At 38.8% G+C, this 23,728-nt stretch overlaps 1 protein-coding gene across 1 annotated transcript; it reads left to right on the forward strand.

Annotated features, from left to right (window-relative positions):
- The first annotated feature begins 4,276 nt into the window (after positions 1–4,276).
- Positions 4,277–5,860, forward strand: LOC123896120. Its single transcript, XM_045946552.1, has 2 exons — positions 4,277–4,831; positions 4,937–5,860. Exons 1-2 carry the CDS (start codon positions 4,277–4,279, stop codon positions 5,858–5,860), a joined length of 1,479 nt encoding a protein of 492 aa, XP_045802508.1.
- Positions 5,861–23,728: the final 17,868 nt, after the last annotated feature.

Here is a 23,728-nt window from a genome sequence, read left to right on the forward strand (position 1 = left end):
TTTGTTTCTAAGCTTAATTTCAGACTCACTATAAAAGAGAAGCTTAGATGAAAGCACTCTAAAGAGGTTTGTCCTCAGATTGTGTTACAAAAGAGTGACTTAAAAAGGACTTTGAGCTAAAGAGATTGAATGAGATCTATATCACTTGAATTGCTTGAAAACTCTTGCTCTTTCCTTTGGACTTGATTGCCTTTTATAGATGCTTGCTTGAGGTTGAAGCTTGACCTTCAAGTATATCAGTTAGAAGGAAAAATAGAGCTGTTACTCAGTGCTCTACATGCAGCAGACAACTTCTGCATAATTTGCAGATTCTCTGTTCAGTCTTGGAACAGTCTTGATTTCCTTTTGGCTTTGATCCATAAGATCCAAATATGTGTGAGTTGTTACCAAGTACATATGAGTTGTTTCTTACTTCCTTCCACTGTCATGTATCAGATATAGCCGTTTGGATGCTCAGAAAAGGACTCTTGACAGTTGGAAATGGTTTTGAAAAACTGTGTGCAGGATTAGTCTTGCATCAGTCTTGAAACAGTCTTGACTGCACCAGCAAATAAGATGAACCTTCATCCTTCCTTCCTTGTGGTGTGCAGCTGTTAAATAGCTCTAAGGGCTGATCAGTAGTAGCCTTAGCTTGAGAATAAAACCAGCTGGAATAGTACAAGAGCATATGAGACAAAAAGTACTTCTATGACACCACCATTGAAGAATGTTCCCTAAATGGTCCTTTTGCAAGTACATCACAACTCATACTTAAAAATGTGTTGTTGCATATGAGAGATCAATGCTTATGATTCATCACATGACTAGGAAAGCATATGCTTAAATTCCATCAAATGTTGTTGATCCCAAAAGAGATTATTTCCTGTAGTGATTTGGTCCATAAATCCATTGTAAAGTGCTTATTTGTTTTGTTCTTAGTTGACTTGAAAAACCAGAAAGCACTTATTTCCAAAACGTGCTTATAGGCAAAACTGTAGTCTGTCTGCTAAGAATGTTCTCAGAATGGTCTTGAAACAGCTTTGCAGGATTTTTACTTTGTGTTTACCAAATTTTAAGAAAACTCTTTGCAAGTAGCTTGTTAGAATCTATTTAATCTTATGCCACTCAAAAGCACTTGTTAGATAACAAAATGATCAAAATCATTTAAAATATAATTAAAGATGTTTATAATCTTTAAAACATCAAAAGTGGATTTTGCCTCAACAATGTCATGAATCTTCCTTCTCACGTGATGGACCGTACCAAAGTTAATTTCTTCTTAACAATTACTTATTGATCATACGTTCCCTTTCTTACCTATTGCATTCAATGGCTATGAATTAGCATGATATTTCCACAAGATTGATTCCTTTGATCTCCCTCTTATTTGCTAAAATAAAACACTTTTATTTCCTCAAATTCCATTAACATGGTAATGAATACCTTCCTTTTTGTTTCTCCTTCGACAACTCATCATTTTTAGCCAAAAATGACACTTTATTTCTTTGTCTAGCAAAAATAGTGTGATCATTTGTTTACTGGTCTTTCCTTTTCAATTGCCCAAATTAATTCATAGTAATGGTTGGTTGATTGAACCTCACTATCAGGGGCGTCTCCGGGTTTTAGGAGGCTCTGTGCAAAATATAAAAATGACTCTTTAATATAAAAAATTTAATTTTTTTTAAGAAAAAACTGTCGATTTAAATTGCGTATAATATAAAAAAATCATTTTTATTCTTGTAAACATATAGATTATCAATATTAAACCAATTGCATTAAATTAAAAAGGAACCTTCTAATCTAAGGTTAAATTTTATGCAAAGATTAAAATGGACTAAAACTATATTTACGACAATAGATAACAATCTATTGATACTCATATGATATTATATGAACATTAACAATATATAACTATTAGTTTAAGGCCTAAAAATTAATCTATTAATATACATCTGATATTTTATAGTTATAAATAATATATAAGTAATATTATAGGACCTCAAAATTTTGAGTTGAGGTCTGATGCCGTCGCACACCTCGCACATGTGTGCAAGCCGCCACTGCTCACTATTATTCCCCACAAATTCAGTAAGTACAGAATCAGTTACTCTCCTTCCACCTTCTCGTAGTAATTTCATTTGAGGGTTGATTGTCAATTTAGACCACTATGGAAATTGCTCATAACTCACATCTATTCATGCCCATTAAGAAAATTATAACCGCTCTCCTTTTATTGTATTCACAGGCTAGATGCCACTCCTTATCTCATGATTATGTTTCTTTCCATATAATAGATGGCCAAAAATCAAGTCTCTACTACATTCCAATTCTTCATGAATTATGACTATCATCATGGTAGTAAGAATCAAAAATACATCTCACACTTTTCTTTTCATATAGCCAAACTCATTTTAAAATCCTCTTGTCTCAATTGCTAGTCACGTACCTCAAGTAAAGTCAACCAATTTATCCCTAACCTTTCATCTTGTCAATTTCATGTAAGTTCTTGTAAACATGTTCGTCTATTTTATTATTTGCCTCACTTTATGAAATTCTAATTTTATCCTATATCATTTTCGTTCTCTTAAAGCTTTCACCGTAAAATTGCGACTATGTCATCGTTAGCCGTTGGATCGTGCTTAATTTTGGACAGTAGCTTCTCAACACATAGTTATTCGTTTCAACCGTTGGATCTTCGAACCGAACTCTAGAATGAGAGTCATCGTATGCGCACTGTAGCTGTGAATTTAGGCTAGAATTGTGCTTGGAAGGAAAGCGTCCAAGGTAAGGGCTTTTTCCCCATACATTCATGCTACGTAAGGATTGTGTTGTGAGGTGGTAATAGGGTCTTTGTCTTTTAAAAGAAAACTAAAAAAAAGAAAAAGAAAAAGAACTTTGTATTTGAGAATTTGTAAGCTTTGAGAATTTTGATTTGAGAATTGTTGTTGTGCTGATTTGTTGTTGTCACGTTGAATTTGTTCGATAATTTGAGAATTTGTCTTGGATGTAAATATGACAATGCATCCATCCATTTGCCAAACCCTTTGTTGTCGTGCAGTGGAAGTCCGATGTGTTTCACTCGGCTTTCAAATTTGTTGTCGTGCAGAGGAGTGTTTTCAGGAATATAATTCTGACCTCCGACCCTGGTACCACATGCATCTAGAGATTCTAGGTCGCATTGCATACATTATTTCTTAAATATCCTAGTGTGCATAATTTGTTAATTGTGCATTACGTTGTTTTTATGATGTTCGGATAGTGTGTTGCTTTATATGATTGATGATGAGTTATCCGCGTACCTTTTTGTAAAATAAATAATTATATATATTTTTTTTTAAAAATCGTTTGATTGATGAAGTGTTTTGTTATTATTTTATAACATTTTTCTTATGGTGAGTATGATTCAATTTGGATAAGGAAATTGACCCTTACAAATAACATTTTAGGTACTCAAGGAGATGATCATAATTGGTGCTTTTGTTTGATGCGTGCGCGGGGATAAACATGAGGGGTTTTCATTAACTTGTAATTTAAATGAAACATTGTATCATTGTATAAATATTACTTGTAATCTCAAATAATTATTCTTCTTTATAGAAACAAAAAAATTTAGTCATATGTTTAAGGAAATAAAGTCTTTTTTTATAGTTATTTTATTGTTAAAAATCTGGGCTGTTACACCAAGCATTCCTTCTTAGGCCTAATATCTGCTAACATAATCGACATCTCAGTTGCAGCATCCATATCATCCTGCGCTAGCTCCACAGCCCAATCAAAACTCCAAGTCCAATTATCATCACTCCAAGAACCGAAAGCAACTATAGGAGCATCAGGTTGCAACGATTTTGCATACAATTGAGGGAATAAATTCATGAAACTTTCATGACCCAACCATCAAGCAACAAGAGGGAGATGTTTTGCCTATAAATAGGATCTTCTTCAAGAGAAGAAGGGGCTCTCTCTCATTCTGAAAAACCACCATACTTTCATTCTTGTAAAGAGACAACTCTTTAATTCTTGTAAAGTCAATCAATTTTTTCTCTGATCATACTTGTATCAATTATCAATCTTGAATAATACAAACCCCCTATGTTCTTTACCAGAACAGGATCATCATCTGACTTATAAAACTCCCGGGGTTGTTGGGATTGAACCAAGGGTAATCACACCATTCAATCAATAATACAACCCCCTTTAGTTTTTACCAGAACATTTTGGCGCCCACCGTGGGGCTGCGGTAAAATCATTTGATCTCAGCCTACCACACAAAACTAGACGAAAAATCAAACATTTCCACATGGCTGGAGAACACGGAAATAACGATAACTCTAGCGTTAACACCTTGCAATCCGCCGTCGTAGAAATACGGCGCTTACAGACCCAGATTGCGGCCATCGAAGCCGAAAGAACACATGAGAAAGAAAAAGCGAAAATGATTTCAGAGGAGGAGGAAGGAGAGAGCGTCATGGACGTACAGCCTCTAGCACAACACTTATGGGACACCCAAGTCTTGGAAGCAATTAAGGTTCCTCACCTTCCTACCTTTGACGGAAAAACTGACCCTCGAGAGCATCTGATGGCAATTGGAACACAAACTGCCATAATCAATGCTCCGGAGCATATGAAATGTAAACTACTAGCCGGTACCTTCAAGGATGTAGCCTTACGTTGGTACATGAACCTTCCAAGGAATTCAATAGAAAGTTATGCCGATTTTCATAAAAAATTCATTCACCAGTTCGCCGGATCGAAACACGTGAAAGTCACATCAACTAGCCTTTTCTCCATTCGCCAAAACCACGGCGAATCGTTGCGCAGTTTTCTAGTCAGATTTAGCGAGGCCACCATCAAGGTCTCAAATCCAAACCAGGAGATGTTCGTGGCGGCCTTCCACAATGGGCTAAAAGCAGGACATTTCAACGAATCCTTAGCCCAAAAACCAGCCTCATCAATGCAGGAGGTAAACAAGAGAGCGGAGTGTTACATAAAGGGCGAAGAAAGTAACGCCGAGAAAAGGCAAAGAGACGCCAAGGAGAAGGAATATGTGGGCCGTGCTACTAGAGCGCCAGAACACCCGCGACCAAAAACGGGAAGTCATCAAGGAAACACGTGGCAAAGGCACCATGGTAAGCCCTACCAACAACCGCCAAGGAGAGAGTTCAGGAATCACCCTGCCGATGAAGAGTTTACGCCATTGAATGCGTCAAAAGTGTACGTGTTAAACGAAATTCTGGCCAGTGGTTTGGCAAACCTCCCCCCAAAAAGAGCCAACAATATCCCCTTGGGGCTCAACGACAACGCCTGGTGCGCCTACCACAGGTGCAGAGGTCATTCTACGGAAAAGTGCTTCCGCCTAAGAGATTTGATTGACGAACTGATTAAAAGCGGACACCTCCGGAGGTTCATTGACGATGCAGCGCAAGGCCGGGTCGTCGTGCCAAAAATCCCCAGACAAGAGCCACGAGATACTCAGGGGCCAAGTAAAGAGCCTCCAAAGGAGAGGATCTCTGTGAATACAATAGCGGGGGGATTCTCAGGAGGAGGTGAGTCAAGCTTAGCAAGGAAAAGATATGTGCGCCGAGCCATCTCAGAGATATATCTCGTGAGACAACCCCAACCACTCGACGTTCCGGATTTGGTATTCACTGCAAGGGATGGCCTGGAGGTAGCGCCCCATGACGATGACCCTTTAGTAATACAAGTCCAAATCCTCAACTGCGATGTAAAGAGAGTACTGATTGACTCAGGAAGTTCAGCAGATATTATGTACTGGGAAGCTTTCAAGGCCATGCAATTAGCGGAGGAGCAATTGCAGCCATATGCGGGAGCTCTAGTTGGGTTTTCCGGAGAACAGGTAGACGTAATGGGCTACGCCTTGTAACACCCAAACCCATTAATTATATATTTCTACCTTAGTAAAATCTTTTTCAAAATACGCAACGGAAAATCACATTTAGTTTATTGAATACCGGTTCGAGTATTACACTCCTCTACCAAAATAATACTAATGTAGTTAATTAGTAAAAATTGTTTATACAAATGTTAAATCAACTAATGTATTTATTAGCTATACAAAACAACCTAGATAAGGAGACTCTATATACATATAAAACCCCCTTTCCCGTGTCACAATCAGAGCGGAGCTTCACCGACGACTCGACATCGAATACCACAAAACCTGTAAATCTGGACCCCCAACGGTCCAGCACATAACACATAAAAGAGAGTTAGATAACATACTCAAAATATAAGTGTAAGTAAAACGGTACTTAAACACTTCTTCATACTCATGCATAATCATACATTATACATATGCATCACCATCATTCATGCATATTCATATATCATGCATATACTTCATTTATCACCTAATCAATCATCCACAAAATACACCAAACATATAGTTTCACGTCGTCTCGGACAATACCAAAACATCAACAAATACATTGTTCAGATTATGGTCATGACGGACCCTGCGTTGTTCATTTTATAGTCATGACGGACTCTGCTCCTCACATACGGATTAACAATCAACATTTACCAAGTATGTGTCAAACATCATTTATTATAAAATGCACACATAATCCCTAATGCAATCTAATGCTTCACATTCATGTTATGTCCTCTAGACACCTCTAATGCATGTGGTACCATCGTCTTTATCAGGGTATTTCACCTCCGATATCCTTCTTTATCAAACAAATATAGTTCGATATCCTTCTTTATTGGACAAGCCAATATCCCTAAATATTCATGATGCATGCACTCAAAACTCATGAATATATCCACCAACAATTATGGCATATAGCCCATCAACAATAACGTGGAACACTATCCAACGTCCGTCTTTATTAAGATAATCAATACCTTAATATCCGTCTTTATCAAATAACATAATTCGATATACTTCTTTATTAGAATAACATAATTCTAATATCCTTCTTTATTAAGTTGATTAACACCTTAATATACTTCTTTGACATTTAAATAAACATCATCATTCATCAACAAGCTATCATCACATAAACATCAACACAACCCTCATGCAATTAATATATAACAACTACATTAAGCATGCCTCAACTCATAAAACAAACACCGGAATCGGAGTCTACACGAAAAACTGAGTAAAATAGGTTCCGGGGTCGAAAACCCTCAAAAGTCAACCAAAAGTCAACATTTTCAATCCTGTGAACAGTGCCTGCGCTGGGGCGCCGCCGGACTTTGTCACAAAACAGAGTCAAAATGGCATTTCTAGACTTCTCTGGGCGCCTGGGCACCACTCCTTTAAAACGGTGCGCCACAGACAAATTGTGCAGGATTTCTGCAGGACAGCCTCTCATTGTGCAGAATCCAAATTCTTTAGCAAATACTTACTCACTCTTATCTTTTGGGCACTACAAAATGCTCTCCGATACTTACCTTAGGCATCGCCTTCAACTCCTTACTATATGTGCTCAAACACAACATCTACTCACATGTGCGGTAATCCTTTTCGCAAACTCTCACCTAACACAAGTCACTTCCAACATGACCTCCTATTACTCATTCTCAACACGTTCTCCAACGGCTAACTTTCTTATTCTTCATCATTCAAAAATGATACCTCTCTTTTAGCTTCATCTCCACCTCTAGGATCTCTACGTTCTCATTCAACATGTGACACCAATTGTCCGGTCATTATCCAAATCCAATTACCCTTTCTTCGACAACTTCTCACAAAATCCTTCGAATCGTTATCCTACTTCCATCTTCGAATAAACTCGACTACTCATACAATCCTCACTTCCAACGATTCAACAAACATACCAAACCTATTATGATATTTCTCAATTCCATTCTCATTTACTTTAAAACCTACTTCCCTTCATCGATTAATTAACACCAACGGTTCACTAACCTTCACATCTCTTTCTCTAAGCTTATCAAACCTCTTCTAGAAATCACCTCGCATACTAGACTTAGAACTCCGACTTGTTCAACCAATTCAACCTACTACCATATGCACGACTCACATAAAGCTTCTTACTCAAGAATCCGGTACAACATCCGATCCACTTGGATGACAACTGACTTCAAAATCATCACCTCCTCAAAATCTTAACCACTCCCTCTTCTTCATATTCGACTCATTTCGATCAAACAGATACTTCAACCTTGGTCCACAAAAACACGCTCCATACTTTTAGTGCAACACACGATCTCCAACCGTTCCGAATACTCTTCATCTCACTTAACCAATCTCACCAACTCCCTACGGCGAAACACTTAGTCTGACAACTTCTCTTCTAGTAGTTTCTCACAATTTGTTGCTCCAATTCATTCCACTTCGAACAACGTCACCACTTCCTGAATATTCCGCTTCAAGAGCATCTCTACTCATCTCATCTTCTCACGTTCGAAACATCTCGGAGGGATATAACCTTCTCCCCCACTTATCTCAAACCCACCTACACTCTTCCACTATAACTTCTGGTGCTCACACCTAACGGTTCTATCGTCTCTAAACATATTCTTCCTAAGAAGAAACTAGTATCGACATCGTTTACACGCATGTCGCATACAAGGGACAAAACCTAACCCACGATACCTAAACACTCACACAAAATCATGCAAGCATCCAAGTAACCTATACTCCCCTCACTTCTCAAAGTTAGGAAATTAAAACAACACAAGAAAAATGAACATTGCAACGCAATAATCCATATTCACATTTATTCTAGTCCTAACAAACACAAGAAGACAAGAAACTCACATCCAATCAACTTAGGACACGACATCAACAAAATAAAATTCTTGTCTGGCTCCCTCGCTTAGCAAAAGCTAGCGAGTTCCCGGCGAGACAAGTCAAAAACATTCACAGGATATAGCAAGACTTAGCGAAACTCAGCGAGGTTCATTCTTCGCCTAGCGAGCACATCCAAAAATCTGGGTGCTCTGCTACGGTTTTGAACTTACGCTCACTAAACTCTCGTTTTCTCGACTCACTAATCCACAAAATCCAAAACATCAAGCATATAACATCATTATAGACTTGAAAGCACAATTAGAATCATGCATCACAATTACAACATAGAATTATGAGATCTTCATGTTTTTACTCATAAAACGCATAGCAATTCAAATGCCTAGTAATCATCTAGCACATGTTATAAACAAACATATAACAAACACATACCAGGACACATTAATATCCTACTCTTCTCACCATTTTGAAAATTAATTTTCACTCACTCAAAAAAAAATAACTCTATATTTTCACCAAAATCTTCAAGAAATAATATTAGTTTTTAAAATTATTTCAAATCATTACCACATGCAGTTTTATATCATGCCGGATCTTCACATGCAGTTTTACATCATGCCGGATCATCAACAATTAGCAATAAGCATCAATCCATCAAGTTTAAACTACAAAAAGGTTAAACTCTACGCATATACAACTATAATAAACATAGAAGTATAGCACTCACACCATTACTCAACAAAACAATGGATCTATTAATCCAATTCACACCACTCATAGTTCCTAAATGAACAACATGAATGATTTCACAAAACAAACAACACAAAATTGTTAGACAAACGCGACTGACACACAATACTCACTTGGTCTGACTGCACAGACCTGCTCTGATCGACACATAACCCACACAGTCCGAAGACAACGGGGCTCTGATACCAATTGTAACACCCAAACCCATTAATTATATATTTCTACCTTAGTAAAATCTTTTTCAAAATACGCAACGGAAAATCACATTTAGTTTATTGAATATCGGTTCGAGTATTACACTCCTCTACCAAAATAATACTAATGTAGTTAATTAGTAAAAATTGTTTATACAAATGTTAAATCAACTAATGTATTTATTAGATATACAAAACAACCTAGATAAGGAGACTCTATATACATATAAAACCCCCTTTCCCGTGTCACAATCAGAGCGGAGCTTCACCGACGACTCGACATCGAATACCACAAAACCTGTAAATCTGGACCCCCAACGGTCCAGCACATAACACATAAAAGAGAGTTAGATAACATACTCAAAATATAAGTGTAAGTAAAACGGTACTTAAACACTTCTTCATACTCATGCATAATCATACATTATACATATGCATCACCATCATTCATGCATATTCATATATCATGCATATACTTCATTTATCACCTAATCAATCATCCACAAAATACACCAAACATATAGTTTCACGTCGTCTCGGACAATACCAAAACATCAACAAATACATTGTTCAGATTATGGTCATGACGGACCCTGCGTTGTTCATTTTATAGTCATGACGGACTCTGCTCCTCACATACGGATTAACAATCAACATTTACCAAGTATGTGTCAAACATAATTTATTATAAAATGCACACATAATCCCTAATGCAATCTAATGCTTCACATTCATGTTATGTCCTCTAGACACCTCTAATGCATGTGGTACCATCGTCTTTATCAGGGTATTTCACCTCCGATATCCTTCTTTATCAAACAAATATAGTTCGATATCCTTCTTTATTGGACAAGCCAATATCCCTAAATATTCATGATGCATGCACTCAAAACTCATGAATATATCCACCAACAATTATGGCATATAGCCCATCAACAATAACGTGGAACACTATCCAACGTCCGTCTTTATTAAGATAATCAATACCTTAATATCCGTCTTTATCAAATAACATAATTCGATATACTTCTTTATTAGAATAACATAATTCTAATATCCTTCTTTATTAAGTTGATTAACACCTTAATATACTTCTTTGACATTTAAATAAACATCATCATTCATCAACAAGCTATCATCACATAAACATCAACACAACCCTCATGCAATTAATATATAACAACTACATTAAGCATGCCTCAACTCATAAAACAAACACCGGAATCGGAGTCTACACGAAAAACTGAGTAAAATAGGTTCCGGGGTCGAAAACCCTCAAAAGTCAACCAAAAGTCAACATTTTCAATCCTGTGAACAGTGCCTGCGCTGGGGCGCCGGCTAGAGCTGTAAAAAGGGCCTTAAGGGGCCGGCCCTTTAAGGGGCGGACCCACTTATTCCTGATTATTAATTTTATTTAAATTTTAAACACAATTTTTTTAGGGTGCCGATCGTAGACAGTGCTGATTGAAGAAAACGATAATAAGTTCACGACACTAGAAAAATTGTTTAAAATTTAAATAAAATTAATAATCAGGAATAAGTGGGTCCGCCCCTTAAAGGGCCGGCCCCTTAAGGCCCTTTTTACAGCTCTAGCGCCGGACTTTGTCACAAAACAGAGTCAAAATGGCATTTCTAGACTTCTCTGGGCGCCTGGGCACCACTCCTTTAAAACGGTGCGCCACAGACAAATTGTGCAGGATTTCTGCAGGACAGCCTCTCATTGCAACGATCATAACTTGGGCTACGAAAGTCCAATGGAGACGCACATATACTCGTTGGAAAGCTAACAAACAGGGCTACAACTTTTATGTTGGCCACTAAAACCAGTTCACAACGAAAAGAGGTCAAAATTGCACGTAAAGGTTCAGACCTCATAGATAACAATTTTCTACATTTCTCATTTCAAACTCTAAACTCTCAAGACTCTCACATAAACCATTTTTCATGTTATAAACCCCAAATAAGTTCATATTCAAGTGCAACAAGCATATCTAAACACAAAAGGACAGTTCATTTCTCAGATCTACATCATAAACATCGAAAAAGTAAAGATTGAACACTTTTTTATCAAAACTCTCAAGAACACAAAGTTCTTGAGTTTAATCTTTCATAAACTCGTTTTTAACCATTATTTTCGTTCATTAACCATGTTAAAAGCATGTTAAACATATTAAGAACCTTAGAAACGATTTCCATCAAGAAAATCCATTCCAAACTAAAACGAAAATGGGGTGGAGGAAGTTCGGGTGAGGAGAAATCGACATTCTCCCCTTCCTCGAGTCACCCACGAATATGAAATCTACTCTCTTACCTGGATTCGAAGAAAACTCGAAGATTTGCTCTTGATCTCTTCACTTTCCCCTTGCCCTAGCTCTTGAGCTCTCCCTTCTCTCTTCACTCTCACAAGAACAAGAAAAAAATGAAATGTTTCCTCTCTTCCCCTTGGCCATATGGCGCCCTCCTCACAAGTCCATAAGGCCCATTGGGCCTCAAGCCCAATTGGCTTGGCCCAATAACGCGTTAACTCACTCTACTCGCTTAATAACTAAAGTACTCGATAAATAACTCTAGTTATTAACTTAATTAAAATGCCACGTTAAATAAAATATTTTAACACATAAAAATAATAATATGAAAATTGGGTCGTTACAACTCTCCCCCACTTAGAAGATTTTCGCCCTCGAAAATTACGCGACTAAAACAACTCCGGATAACTCTTGTATCCGACCCTCCAACGAAACGCCCAAAACGCTACACATTACCAAGTTTGACAAAATTAGTTTATCCCATCCAACACAATTTTTGTCTATTTATCAACAAGAGATCAAGGACGGCCAGTTCCTCAATTTGTCGATAGATAGTCAGCAATCATGATATCGGCATAAACCATTCTTATCAAACCGCTAAAACGTCAACTTCGCACGAAACATCCACAGACTCACATTCTACGGTACTCACAACTCTACCCCAAAACAGGTATAACCAATCGAACTCTCCGAAAGATACTTCCGTGGAATACTTCCACCACTCCATAATCCTCTGATTCCCTCATGAATCACTTAACCGTGTTACATCACTTATTCATGTCGTATCTTATTCCAAACATATCACTCGATAATTCAATTCCAACAATCACTTGATGACCACATTCTCAAACTTCATTGATACATGCTAAAAATTATCGTTTCCAACCGTCAAATTCCTTTTCTCACATTGAGTCGAATCCAATACGACTACTATGTTCCCAAGTAATCTCTCAACCAATATTTGCATTCCTTAACGCAAACATTTTCCAATACCACTTCTCCTTAATCCCTTAGCAATTCGCTACTTCAAAATTAGGCTACCACCTAAAATTGGTTCTTCGAACAATCATAACCTCTATTTCGTTGATTCCAAACGACATCTTCAATTTGCCCATAATCCATCTATCGATGTTCCTCATCATCTTGCATTGCAACAAGCATACTCTTCTCCGTTTATTCACTCATCGAATTTTTTATTCACCTCCGACTTCTACCAATCATCATCTCTCTATGGATAGCTATCTTTAAACCTCTCCTTAGTACATTCGATACCAAAATTAAACTCTTGAATTTAATCCACAAGCTCCACATGTTCGCCATACGATCTAACTCTATCCATTAAATTCTAATATAAGGTACAAGGTCTCCCAATATCAACTCTTTGTCTTAGTATTCTTACTAGCGACTCCTTGTCTACTCCCAACATGACATTTCTAGAAAATTTCTAAAAATTCTCGTCCAAAATACATCTTAAGTTTATTCACCAAATCACTACCGTCCCATCATCCATGATGAAACAATTTAAAATCCTTTACTTCATTGTCACCGATTGTGACCATACCTCATCAACATCCACGATGCATCTAACAAAACTAGTCTCTACCGACTCTTCCATTCCATGAATCCAAATTCCTTAGCAAATACTTACTCACTCTTATCTTTTGGGCACTACAAAATGCTCTCCGATACTTACCTTAGGCATTGCCTTCAACTCCTTACTATATGTGCTCAAACACAACATCTACTCACATGTGCGGTAATCCTTTTCGCAAACTCTCACCTAACACAAGTCACTTCCAACATGACCTCCTATTACTCATTCTCAACACGTTCTCCAACGGCTAACTTTCTTATTCTTCATCATTCAAAAATGATACCTCTCTTTTAGCTTCATCTCCACCTCTAGGATCTCTACGTTCTCATTCAACATGTGACACCAATTGTCCGGTCATTATCCAAATCCAATTACCCTTTCTTCGACAACTTCTCACAAAATCCTTCGAATCGTTATCCTACTTCCATCTTCGAATAAACTCGACTACTCATACAATCCTCACTTCCAACGATTCAACAAACATACCAAACCTATTATGATATTTCTCAATTCCATTCTCATTTACTTTAAAACCTACTTCCCTTCATCGATTAATTAACACCAACGGTTCACTAACCTTCACATCTCTTTCTCTAAGCTTATCAAACCTCTTCTAGAAATCACCTCGCATACTAGACTTAGAACTCCGACTTGTTCAACCAATTCAACCTACTACCATATGCACGACTCACATAAAGCTTCTTACTCAAGAATCCGGTACAACATCCGATCCACTTGGATGACAACTGACTTCAAAATCATCACCTCCTCAAAATCTTAACCACTCCCTCTTCTTCATATTCGACTCATTTCGATCAAACAGATACTTCAACCTTGGTCCACAAAAACACGCTCCATACTTTTAGTGCAACACACGATCTCCAACCGTTCCGAATACTCTTCATCTCACTTAACCAATCTCACCAACTCCCTACGGCGAAACACTTAGTCTGACAACTTCTCTTCTAGTAGTTTCTCACAATTTGTTGCTCCAATTCATTCCACTTCGAACAACGTCACCACTTCCTGAATATTCCGCTTCAAGAGCATCTCTACTCATCTCATCTTCTCACGTTCGAAACATCTCGGAGGGATATAACCTTCTCCCCCACTTATCTCAAACCCACCTACACTCTTCCACTATAACTTCTGGTGCTCACACCTAACGGTTCTATCGTCTCTAAACATATTCTTCCTAAGAAGAAACTAGTATCGACATCGTTTACACGCATGTCGCATACAAGGGACAAAACCTAACCCACGATACCTAAACACTCACACAAAATCATGCAAGCATCCAAGTAACCTATACTCCCCTCACTTCTCAAAGTTAGGAAATTAAAACAACACAAGAAAAATGAACATTGCAACGCAATAATCCATATTCACATTTATTCTAGTCCTAACAAACACAAGAAGACAAGAAACTCACATCCAATCAACTTAGGACACGACATCAACAAAATAAAATTCTTGTCTGGCTCCCTCGCTTAGCAAAAGCTAGCGAGTTCCCGGCGAGACAAGTCAAAAACATTCACAGGATATAGCAAGACTTAGCGAAACTCAGCGAGGTTCATTCTTCGCCTAGCGAGCACATCCAAAAATCTGGGTGCTCTGCTACGGTTTTGAACTTACGCTCACTAAACTCTCGTTTTCTCGACTCACTAATCCACAAAATCCAAAACATCAAGCATATAACATCATTATAGACTTGAAAGCACAATTAGAATCATGCATCACAATTACAACATAGAATTATGAGATCTTCATGTTTTTACTCATAAAACGCATAGCAATTCAAATGCCTAGTAATCATCTAGCACATGTTATAAACAAACATATAACAAACACATACCAGGACACATTAATATCCTACTCTTCTCACCATTTTGAAAATTAATTTTCACTCACTCAAAAAAAAATAACTCTATATTTTCACCAAAATCTTCAAGAAATAATATTAGTTTTTAAAATTATTTCAAATCATTACCACATGCAGTTTTATATCATGCCGGATCTTCACATGCAGTTTTACATCATGCCGGATCATCAACAATTAGCAATAAGCATCAATCCATCAAGTTTAAACTACAAAAAGGTTAAACTCTACGCATATACAACTATAATAAACATAGAAGTATAGCACTCACACCATTACTCAACAAAACAATGGATCTATTAATCCAATTCACACCACTCATAGTTCCTAAATGAACAACATGAATGATTTCACAAAACAAACAACACAAAATTGTTAGACAAACGCGACTGACACACAATACTCACTTGGTCTGACTGCACAGACCTGCTCTGATCGACACATAACCCACACAGTCCGAAGACAACGGGGCTCTGATACCAATTGTAACACCCAAACCCATTAATTATATATTTCTACCTTAGTAAAATCTTTTTCAAAATACGCAACGGAAAATCACATTTAGTTTATTGAATATCGGTTCGAGTATTACACTCCTCTACCAAAATAATACTAATGTAGTTAATTAGTAAAAATTGTTTATACAAATGTTAAATCAACTAATGTATTTATTAGATATACAAAACAACCTAGATAAGGAGACTCTATATACATATAAAACCCCCTTTCCCGTGTCACAATCAGAGCGGAGCTTCACCGACGACTCGACATCGAATACCACAAAACCTGTAAATCTGGACCCCCAACGGTCCAGCACATAACACATAAAAGAGAGTTAGATAACATACTCAAAATATAAGTGTAAGTAAAACGGTACTTAAACACTTCTTCATACTCATGCATAATCATACATTATACATATGCATCACCATCATTCATGCATATTCATATATCATGCATATACTTCATTTATCACCTAATCAATCATCCACAAAATACACCAAACATATAGTTTCACGTCGTCTCGGACAATACCAAAACATCAACAAATACATTGTTCAGATTATGGTCATGACGGACCCTGCGTTGTTCATTTTATAGTCATGACGGACTCTGCTCCTCACATACGGATTAACAATCAACATTTACCAAGTATGTGTCAAACATCATTTATTATAAAATGCACACATAATCCCTAATGCAATCTAATGCTTCACATTCATGTTATGTCCTCTAGACACCTCTAATGCATGTGGTACCATCGTCTTTATCAGGGTATTTCACCTCCGATATCCTTCTTTATCAAACAAATATAGTTCGATATCCTTCTTTATTGGACAAGCCAATATCCCTAAATATTCATGATGCATGCACTCAAAACTCATGAATATATCCACCAACAATTATGGCATATAGCCCATCAACAATAACGTGGAACACTATCCAACGTCCGTCTTTATTAAGATAATCAATACCTTAATATCCGTCTTTATCAAATAACATAATTCGATATACTTCTTTATTAGAATAACATAATTCTAATATCCTTCTTTATTAAGTTGATTAACACCTTAATATACTTCTTTGACATTTAAATAAACATCATCATTCATCAACAAGCTATCATCACATAAACATCAACACAACCTTCATGCAATTAATATATAACAACTACATTAAGCATGCCTCAACTCATAAAACAAACACCGGAATCGGAGTCTACACGAAAAACTGAGTAAAATAGGTTCCGGGGTCGAAAACCCTCAAAAGTCAACCAAAAGTCAACATTTTCAATCCTGTGAACAGTGCCTGCGCTGGGGCGCCGGCCTTTGTCACAAAACAGAGTCAAAATGGCATTTCTAGACTTCTCTGGGCGCCTGGGCACCACTCCTTTAAAACGGTGCGCCACAGACAAATTGTGCAGGATTTCTGCAGGACAGCCTCTCATTGCAACGATCATAACTTGGGCTACGAAAGTCCAATGGAGACGCACATATACTCGTTGGAAAGCTAACAAACAGGGCTACAACTTTTATGTTGTCCACTAAAACCAGTTCACAACGTAAAGAGGTCAAAATTTCACGTAAAGGTTCAGACCTCATAGATAACAATTTTCTACATTTCTCATTTCAAACTCTAAACTCTCAAGACTCTCACATAAACCATTTTTCATGTTATAAACCCCAAATAAGTTCATATTCAAGTGCAACAAGCATATCTAAACACAAAAGGACAGTTCATTTCTCAGATCTACATCATAAACATCGAAAAAGTAAAGATTGAACACTTTTTCATCAAAACTCTCAAGAACACAAAGTTCTTGAGTTTAATCTTTCATAAACTCGTTTTTAACCATTATTTTCGTTCATTAACCATGTTAAAAGCATGTTAAACATATTAAGAACCTTAGAAACGATTTCCATCAAGAAAATCCATTCCAAACTAAAACGAAAATGGGGTGGAGGAAGTTCGGGAGAGGAGAAATCGACATTCTCCCCTTCCTCGAGTCACCCACGAATATGAAATCTACTCACTTACCTGGATTCGAAGAAAACTCGAAGATTTGCTCTTGATCTCTTCACTTTCCCCTTGCCCTAGCTCTTGAGCTCTCCCTTCTCTCTTCACTCTCACAAGAACAAGAAAAAAATGAAATGTTTCCTCTCTTCCCCTTGGCCATATGGCGCCCTCCTCACAAGTCCATAAGGCCCATTGGGCCTCAAGCCCAATTGGCTTGGCCCAATAACGCGTTAACTCACTCTACTCGCTTAATAACTAAAGTACTCGATAAATAACTCTAGTTATTAACTTAATTAAAATGCCACGTTAAATAAAATATTTTAACACATAAAAATAATAATATGAAAATTGGGTCGTTACACGCCTCATTACTCACTACCTTCAGAGAGGGAAGTAACGCCAAGACCATCAAAGTGCGATATTTGGTAGTCAAAACTCCGTTCACCTCCTACAACATTATTATAGGAAGACCTGCTTTCAACACACTGGGGGCAGCCATGTCCACTCTAAACCTGGCAATTAAATACCCTCTCGATAATGGAGAAGTAGGAACAGTTAGAGGCGACCAAATCCTCGCCAAAAAATGCTACGAGTCCAGCCTAAAGATAAGACATCGAACCTCCAATGCAAGCGGAGTATCCGGAAGAGGACGAGCCATCGTTCCGGGTGGCATAAACATCATTGAAAATTCAGACATGGATCCAAGGGAAGAATTTCAAGATAGAAGGGTGAGCCCTATAGAGGATCTGGAGCAAGTCCAAATCGGCGATCACCCGCACCAGACAACCAGTCTAGGAACGGCGTTACCCGACCAGGAGAGGAGAAGAATCATCAAAATCCTGAAAGATAACGCTGATCTATTTGCGTGGAAACCCTCAGACATGCCAGGGATAGATGAAGGGGTAATAACACATAAACTATCAATATCGCCCAGCACAAAACCAGTCTCCCAAAGAAAAAGAAAGGTTGGGGAGGAAAGGCGAGCTGCAATAGCGGAAGAAGTAGAGAAACTAAAGGAGGCTGGATTCATTGAAGAAATAAAATACCCCTCGTGGTTGGCAAATGTCGTCATGGTGAAAAAAGCCAACGGAAAGTGGAGAATGTGCGTGGATTTCACGGATCTAAACAAGGCATGTCCCAAAGACCCATATCCATTGCCCAACATAGACAGGTTGATTGATGGCGCTTCAGGATGCAAGATGTTGAGCTTCATGGACGCCTACTCCGGGTATAATCAAATAAAGATGAACCCCACCGACGCCTGCCATACAGCCTTTATGTCAAACACCTGCAATTATTTTTACAACGTCATGCCTTTTGGGTTGAAGAATGCGGGAGCAACATACCAAAGGTTGATGGACAGGGTCTTCTCTGAGCAAATAGGAAAGAACCTAGAGGTGTACATTGATGACATGGTAGTAAAAACTTCCGAAGAAAATCGCCATGACGAAGATCTTTTGGACATCCTGGGATCAGTAAGAAAGTATAACATGAGGTTAAACCCAGCGAAATGTTCCTTCGGGGTGCAAGCAGGAAAATTCCTAGGTTTCATGCTCACCAGCAGAGGAATAGAAGCCAATCCAGAAAAATGTCAAGCCATCATAGACATGAGAAGCCCTACATCCGTGAAAGAGGTCCAAACATTGACAGGCAGAATAGCGGCATTATCCAGATTCTTATCATGCGCGGGCGAAAAAGGTTTCCACTTCTTCGCATCTCTTAGAAAAAATGAAAGATTCTCCTGGACGCCCGAATGTGAAGAAGCCTTCAGACAACTAAAGGAATTCTTAGCATCGCCGCCCATCTTGACCCGCCCATTACCAGGTAATACCCTTTACCTTTATCTTGCAGTTTCGGATAGAGCCTTAAGTTCAGCTCTGGTTCAGGAAGTAGAGGGCGAAGAAAAGCCTATATATTTTGTAAGTAGAACCCTTAGAGGAGCAGAAACAAGATATCAGAGGATAGAGAGGTTATCTCTTGCGGTGGTTGTCACAGCTAGAAAATTAAGGCAATACTTTCAAAGCCACAAGATAGTTGTTAGAACAGATTACCCTATCAAGAACGTCCTCAGAAAGCCAGACCTAGCAGGAAGGATGGTAGCTTGGTCCGTCGAATTGTCAGAATTTGATATCACTTTCTCACCCAGAGGGGCCATCAAATCGCAAAGACTGGCTGACTTTGTATTAGAAATGTCTACCCCGCCAACAACTGAGAAAGCTGCGACTTCGACCCTCTCAGTAGACGGAGCCTCCAACGTACGGGGAAGTGGAGCCGGAGTAGTGTTGGAAGGACCAGATGGCGTTATGATAGAACAATCATTACGTTTCGCCTTCAAAGCCAGCAACAACCAGGCTGAATATGAAGCCTTGATAGCAGGAATGAAGTTAGCAAAAGACATGGAAGTGAAGGAGTTGAAAGCCATGAGTGATTCCCAACTGGTAACCAACCAAGTGTCAGGAAAGTTTCAAACGAAAGAGCCACAGTTAATCAAATACGTGGAGGGAGTGCAAAGTCTAGCTAAACACTTTGACTCGTTCGAATTAGTTTATGTTCCTCGCGAACAAAACATGAGAGCAGATCTACTATCAAAACTGGCGAGCACAAAAAAACCGGGGAGCCATAGAACCGTTATCCAAGAAACGATCAAAACTCCAGCATTGGCGGAGAAGATTTGATGATGGTGATAGAGGAGGAAGATTGGAGATCGCCCATTATCCGATACCTCCAAAAAGATGAACTCCCAAAAGAAAAGGAAAAGGCGTTCAAATTGAAAAAATGGCGGCATGGTATTCTATGGTAGGAGATAGGCTATACAAAAGGGGATTTGCATCCCCCCTCCTTCTATGCGTTAGTAATGAAGAAGCAAAACACATTATGTCTGAGGTACATGAAGGTTCGTGTGGCAGCCATATCGGTTCAAGGGCTTTAGCAGGAAAAATATTAAGAGCAGGTTTTTACTGGCCGGATATACATGATGATACCGCCATGTATGTGAGAAACTGCGACAAATGCCAAAGACACGCTAATTTACATCACGTACCAGGGGAGCCATTGAAGTCAGTATTATCCCCATGGCCTTTTTTCATGTGGGGGGTGGATATTGTTGGTCCATTTCCGGTTGGATATAAACAGGCGCGATGGATCATTGTCGCCGTGGATTATTTCACAAAATGGATAGAAGCAGAACCAGTATCTAGTATCTCGGCGGAACAGGTCAAAATTTTTTATTGGAAGAAAATCATTTGCAGGTTCGGTTTGCCCAAATATATTGTATCCGATAACGGCACTCAGTTCACCAGTGAAAGAGTCGTGGAGTTCTGTCGAAGCAAGGGAATAAAAAATACCTTCATATCGGTGGAACACCCACAAGCTAATGGACAGGCGGAATCAGCGAATAAGGTTATATTAAGGGCATTGAAAAGGAGGCTAGCTAGCAAAGGCGAGGCATGGGTAGCCCACATCTCGCCCATTCTTTGGTCGTATCACACTACCCCCCAATCATCAACAGGAGAAGCGCCATTCACAATGGTTTATGGTTCAGACGCAATGATCCCGGTGGAGATAAATCCTCCCAGTTGGCGCAGAGAAACCATAACGCAAGAAGAGAACAATAGAGCTTTGGAAGAGAATCTAGACATGATCGAGGAAAGAAGGGAGAGAGCACATTTCAGAGAATTCGCCATAAAGCAAAGAGCCGCTAGGCGTTATAACACTAAAGTCAGACAAAGAAGATTTCAAGAAGGTGATCTAGTGTTGAAAAGACCCATGGGAAAGGATAAAGGAGGGAAGTTTGCGGCAAACTGGGAAGGCCCTTTTCGCGTGCAAGAAGCCTTTGAAGGAGGAGCATATCGTTTAGAAACTATGGAAGGAAGGATCCTCCTCAGGACGTGGAACATAGCAAACTTGAAGTTCTACTACAGTTAGTTACGGAGCATCACACCACGGGTGGAAGAATAAGTAAATTCATTCCTTTTCAGCACTATTTAAATGATGTATAAGAACCATTTTCATTAATAAATAAAAACAGTGAGACACTCTTTTCCCCTGTGCAAACTGGGGTTTTTATCGAGGCTCATTGAATTTCAAAATTTTAGTAGTTTTTATTACACATGTTTTCTTTCACAATCAAAATATTTACGTCAATCAAGGTCAACCTGATTAAGTTACGGGCTCTGAATAAAAAAGAAAATAAATCAGGGTTGAGAGGCCTTGGCGTCACCCGTAGGGGGCGTCAGAAACAGAAAATAAATCAGGGTTGAGAGGCCTTGGCGTCACCCGTAGGGGGCGTCAGAAACAGAAAATAAATCAGGGTTGAGAGGCCTTGGCGTCACCCGTAGGGGGCGTCAGAAACAGAAAATAAATCAGGGTTGAGAGGCCTTGGCGTCACCCGTAGGGGGCGTCAGAAACAGAAAATAAATCAGGGTTGAGAGGCCTTGACGTCACCCGTAGGGGGCGTCAGAAACAGAAAATAAATCAGGGTTGAGAGGCCTTGGCGTCACCCGTAGGGGGCGTCAGAAACAGAAAATGAATCAGGGTTGAGAGGCCTTGGCGTCACCCGTAGGGGGCGTCAAAAAACAGAAAATAAAACAGGGTTGAGAGGCCTTGGCGTTACCCGTAGGGGCGCCAGAAACAGAAAATAAAACAGGGTTGAGAGGCCTTGGCGTTACCCGTAGGGGGCGTCAGAAACAGAAAATAAAACAGGGTTGAGAGGCCTTGGCGTCACCCGTAGGGGGCGTCAGAAACAGAAAATAAAACAGGGTTGAGAGGCCTTGGCGTTACCCGTAAACCTTACGAGTAGGGGGCGTCAGAAACAGAAACTAAAATAAGGTTGAAAGGCCTTGGCGTTACCTGTAAACCTTACGAGTAAGGGGCGTCAGAAAAAGAAAGTATACAGTGAAGAAAGGCAGGATTATCAACACCACCAACAGAAAAAGCTTACACACAGTCAAAACAAGGCGATTCATTATAACGTCAAATCATAAAATGCTAAAGGCAAGGAGGACACAGCCAAATCGTTCGTCACGCTAGCAGAAACAGTCGTCATGCAGCGAAACAAGACGACATATCGCTATATTAGTTACAATCGCCAAAAAGGCAACAGGTATAAAGTTATTCATAAATGATATATAATTATATTTAAAGTGCTAAAGACATTGCAGGTGCAAAGTTAAAAATTTCAAAGGAGAGATTATTTTCAACACCAAACACAAAGTACAGTGGAAGGGCGACTCCGAGCAGCGCCAATTCTTTCTAAATCGCCAAAGAAACAACAATTACAAAATAAGGTGTGCAAGCCTGACAGTACGAAAATCAACTACAACAAAGAAGTGGCGAGACAGATTACGCTAGACTACTTACAATATTCAAATATATTATAAGAAACGTATGTTGAGTAGAAGAAGTAGAAGCACGGACTAACAAAGTGACTAGCCACAAAGTTTCAATTTGTTTCCAAGAAGGAAAGGCGATCCGCGAAAGATGAAGAGGCGAAATTGGTGACAACGCTGGCTCGAAAATGCAAATACGATGGAAAAGAAGGAAGGGCGACTTGCCAACTTGCTCAAAGTCGCCAAGAAACAATGACAACAATATTCAAAGCCACAAATGGTGTACATCAAGATATTCAAAAGTCATAGAAGGGCGAACAAATTATCTAAGAAATATCAACAACAAAAGGAAGGACAAGGCGACAAGCAAACAAAGAATATGAGTCAGCAACAAATAGGCGACATCGAGGCATAATAATTGCCAAGTGATTTCAAT

Source organism: Trifolium pratense, linkage group LG7 (genome assembly GCF_020283565.1).
Source record: "Trifolium pratense cultivar HEN17-A07 linkage group LG7, ARS_RC_1.1, whole genome shotgun sequence".
Taxonomy (NCBI): domain Eukaryota; kingdom Viridiplantae; phylum Streptophyta; class Magnoliopsida; order Fabales; family Fabaceae; genus Trifolium; species Trifolium pratense.

Coding starts and splice junctions, on each gene's coding strand:
- LOC123896120 (XM_045946552.1), top strand. CDS start 4,277: ATGGCTGGAGAACACGGAAATAACGATAACTCTAGCGTTAACACCTTG. Junction 4,832..4,936: donor TTAGCGAGGCCACCATCAAG/GTCTCAAATCCA, acceptor TCATCAATGCAG/GAGGTAAACAAGAGAGCGGA.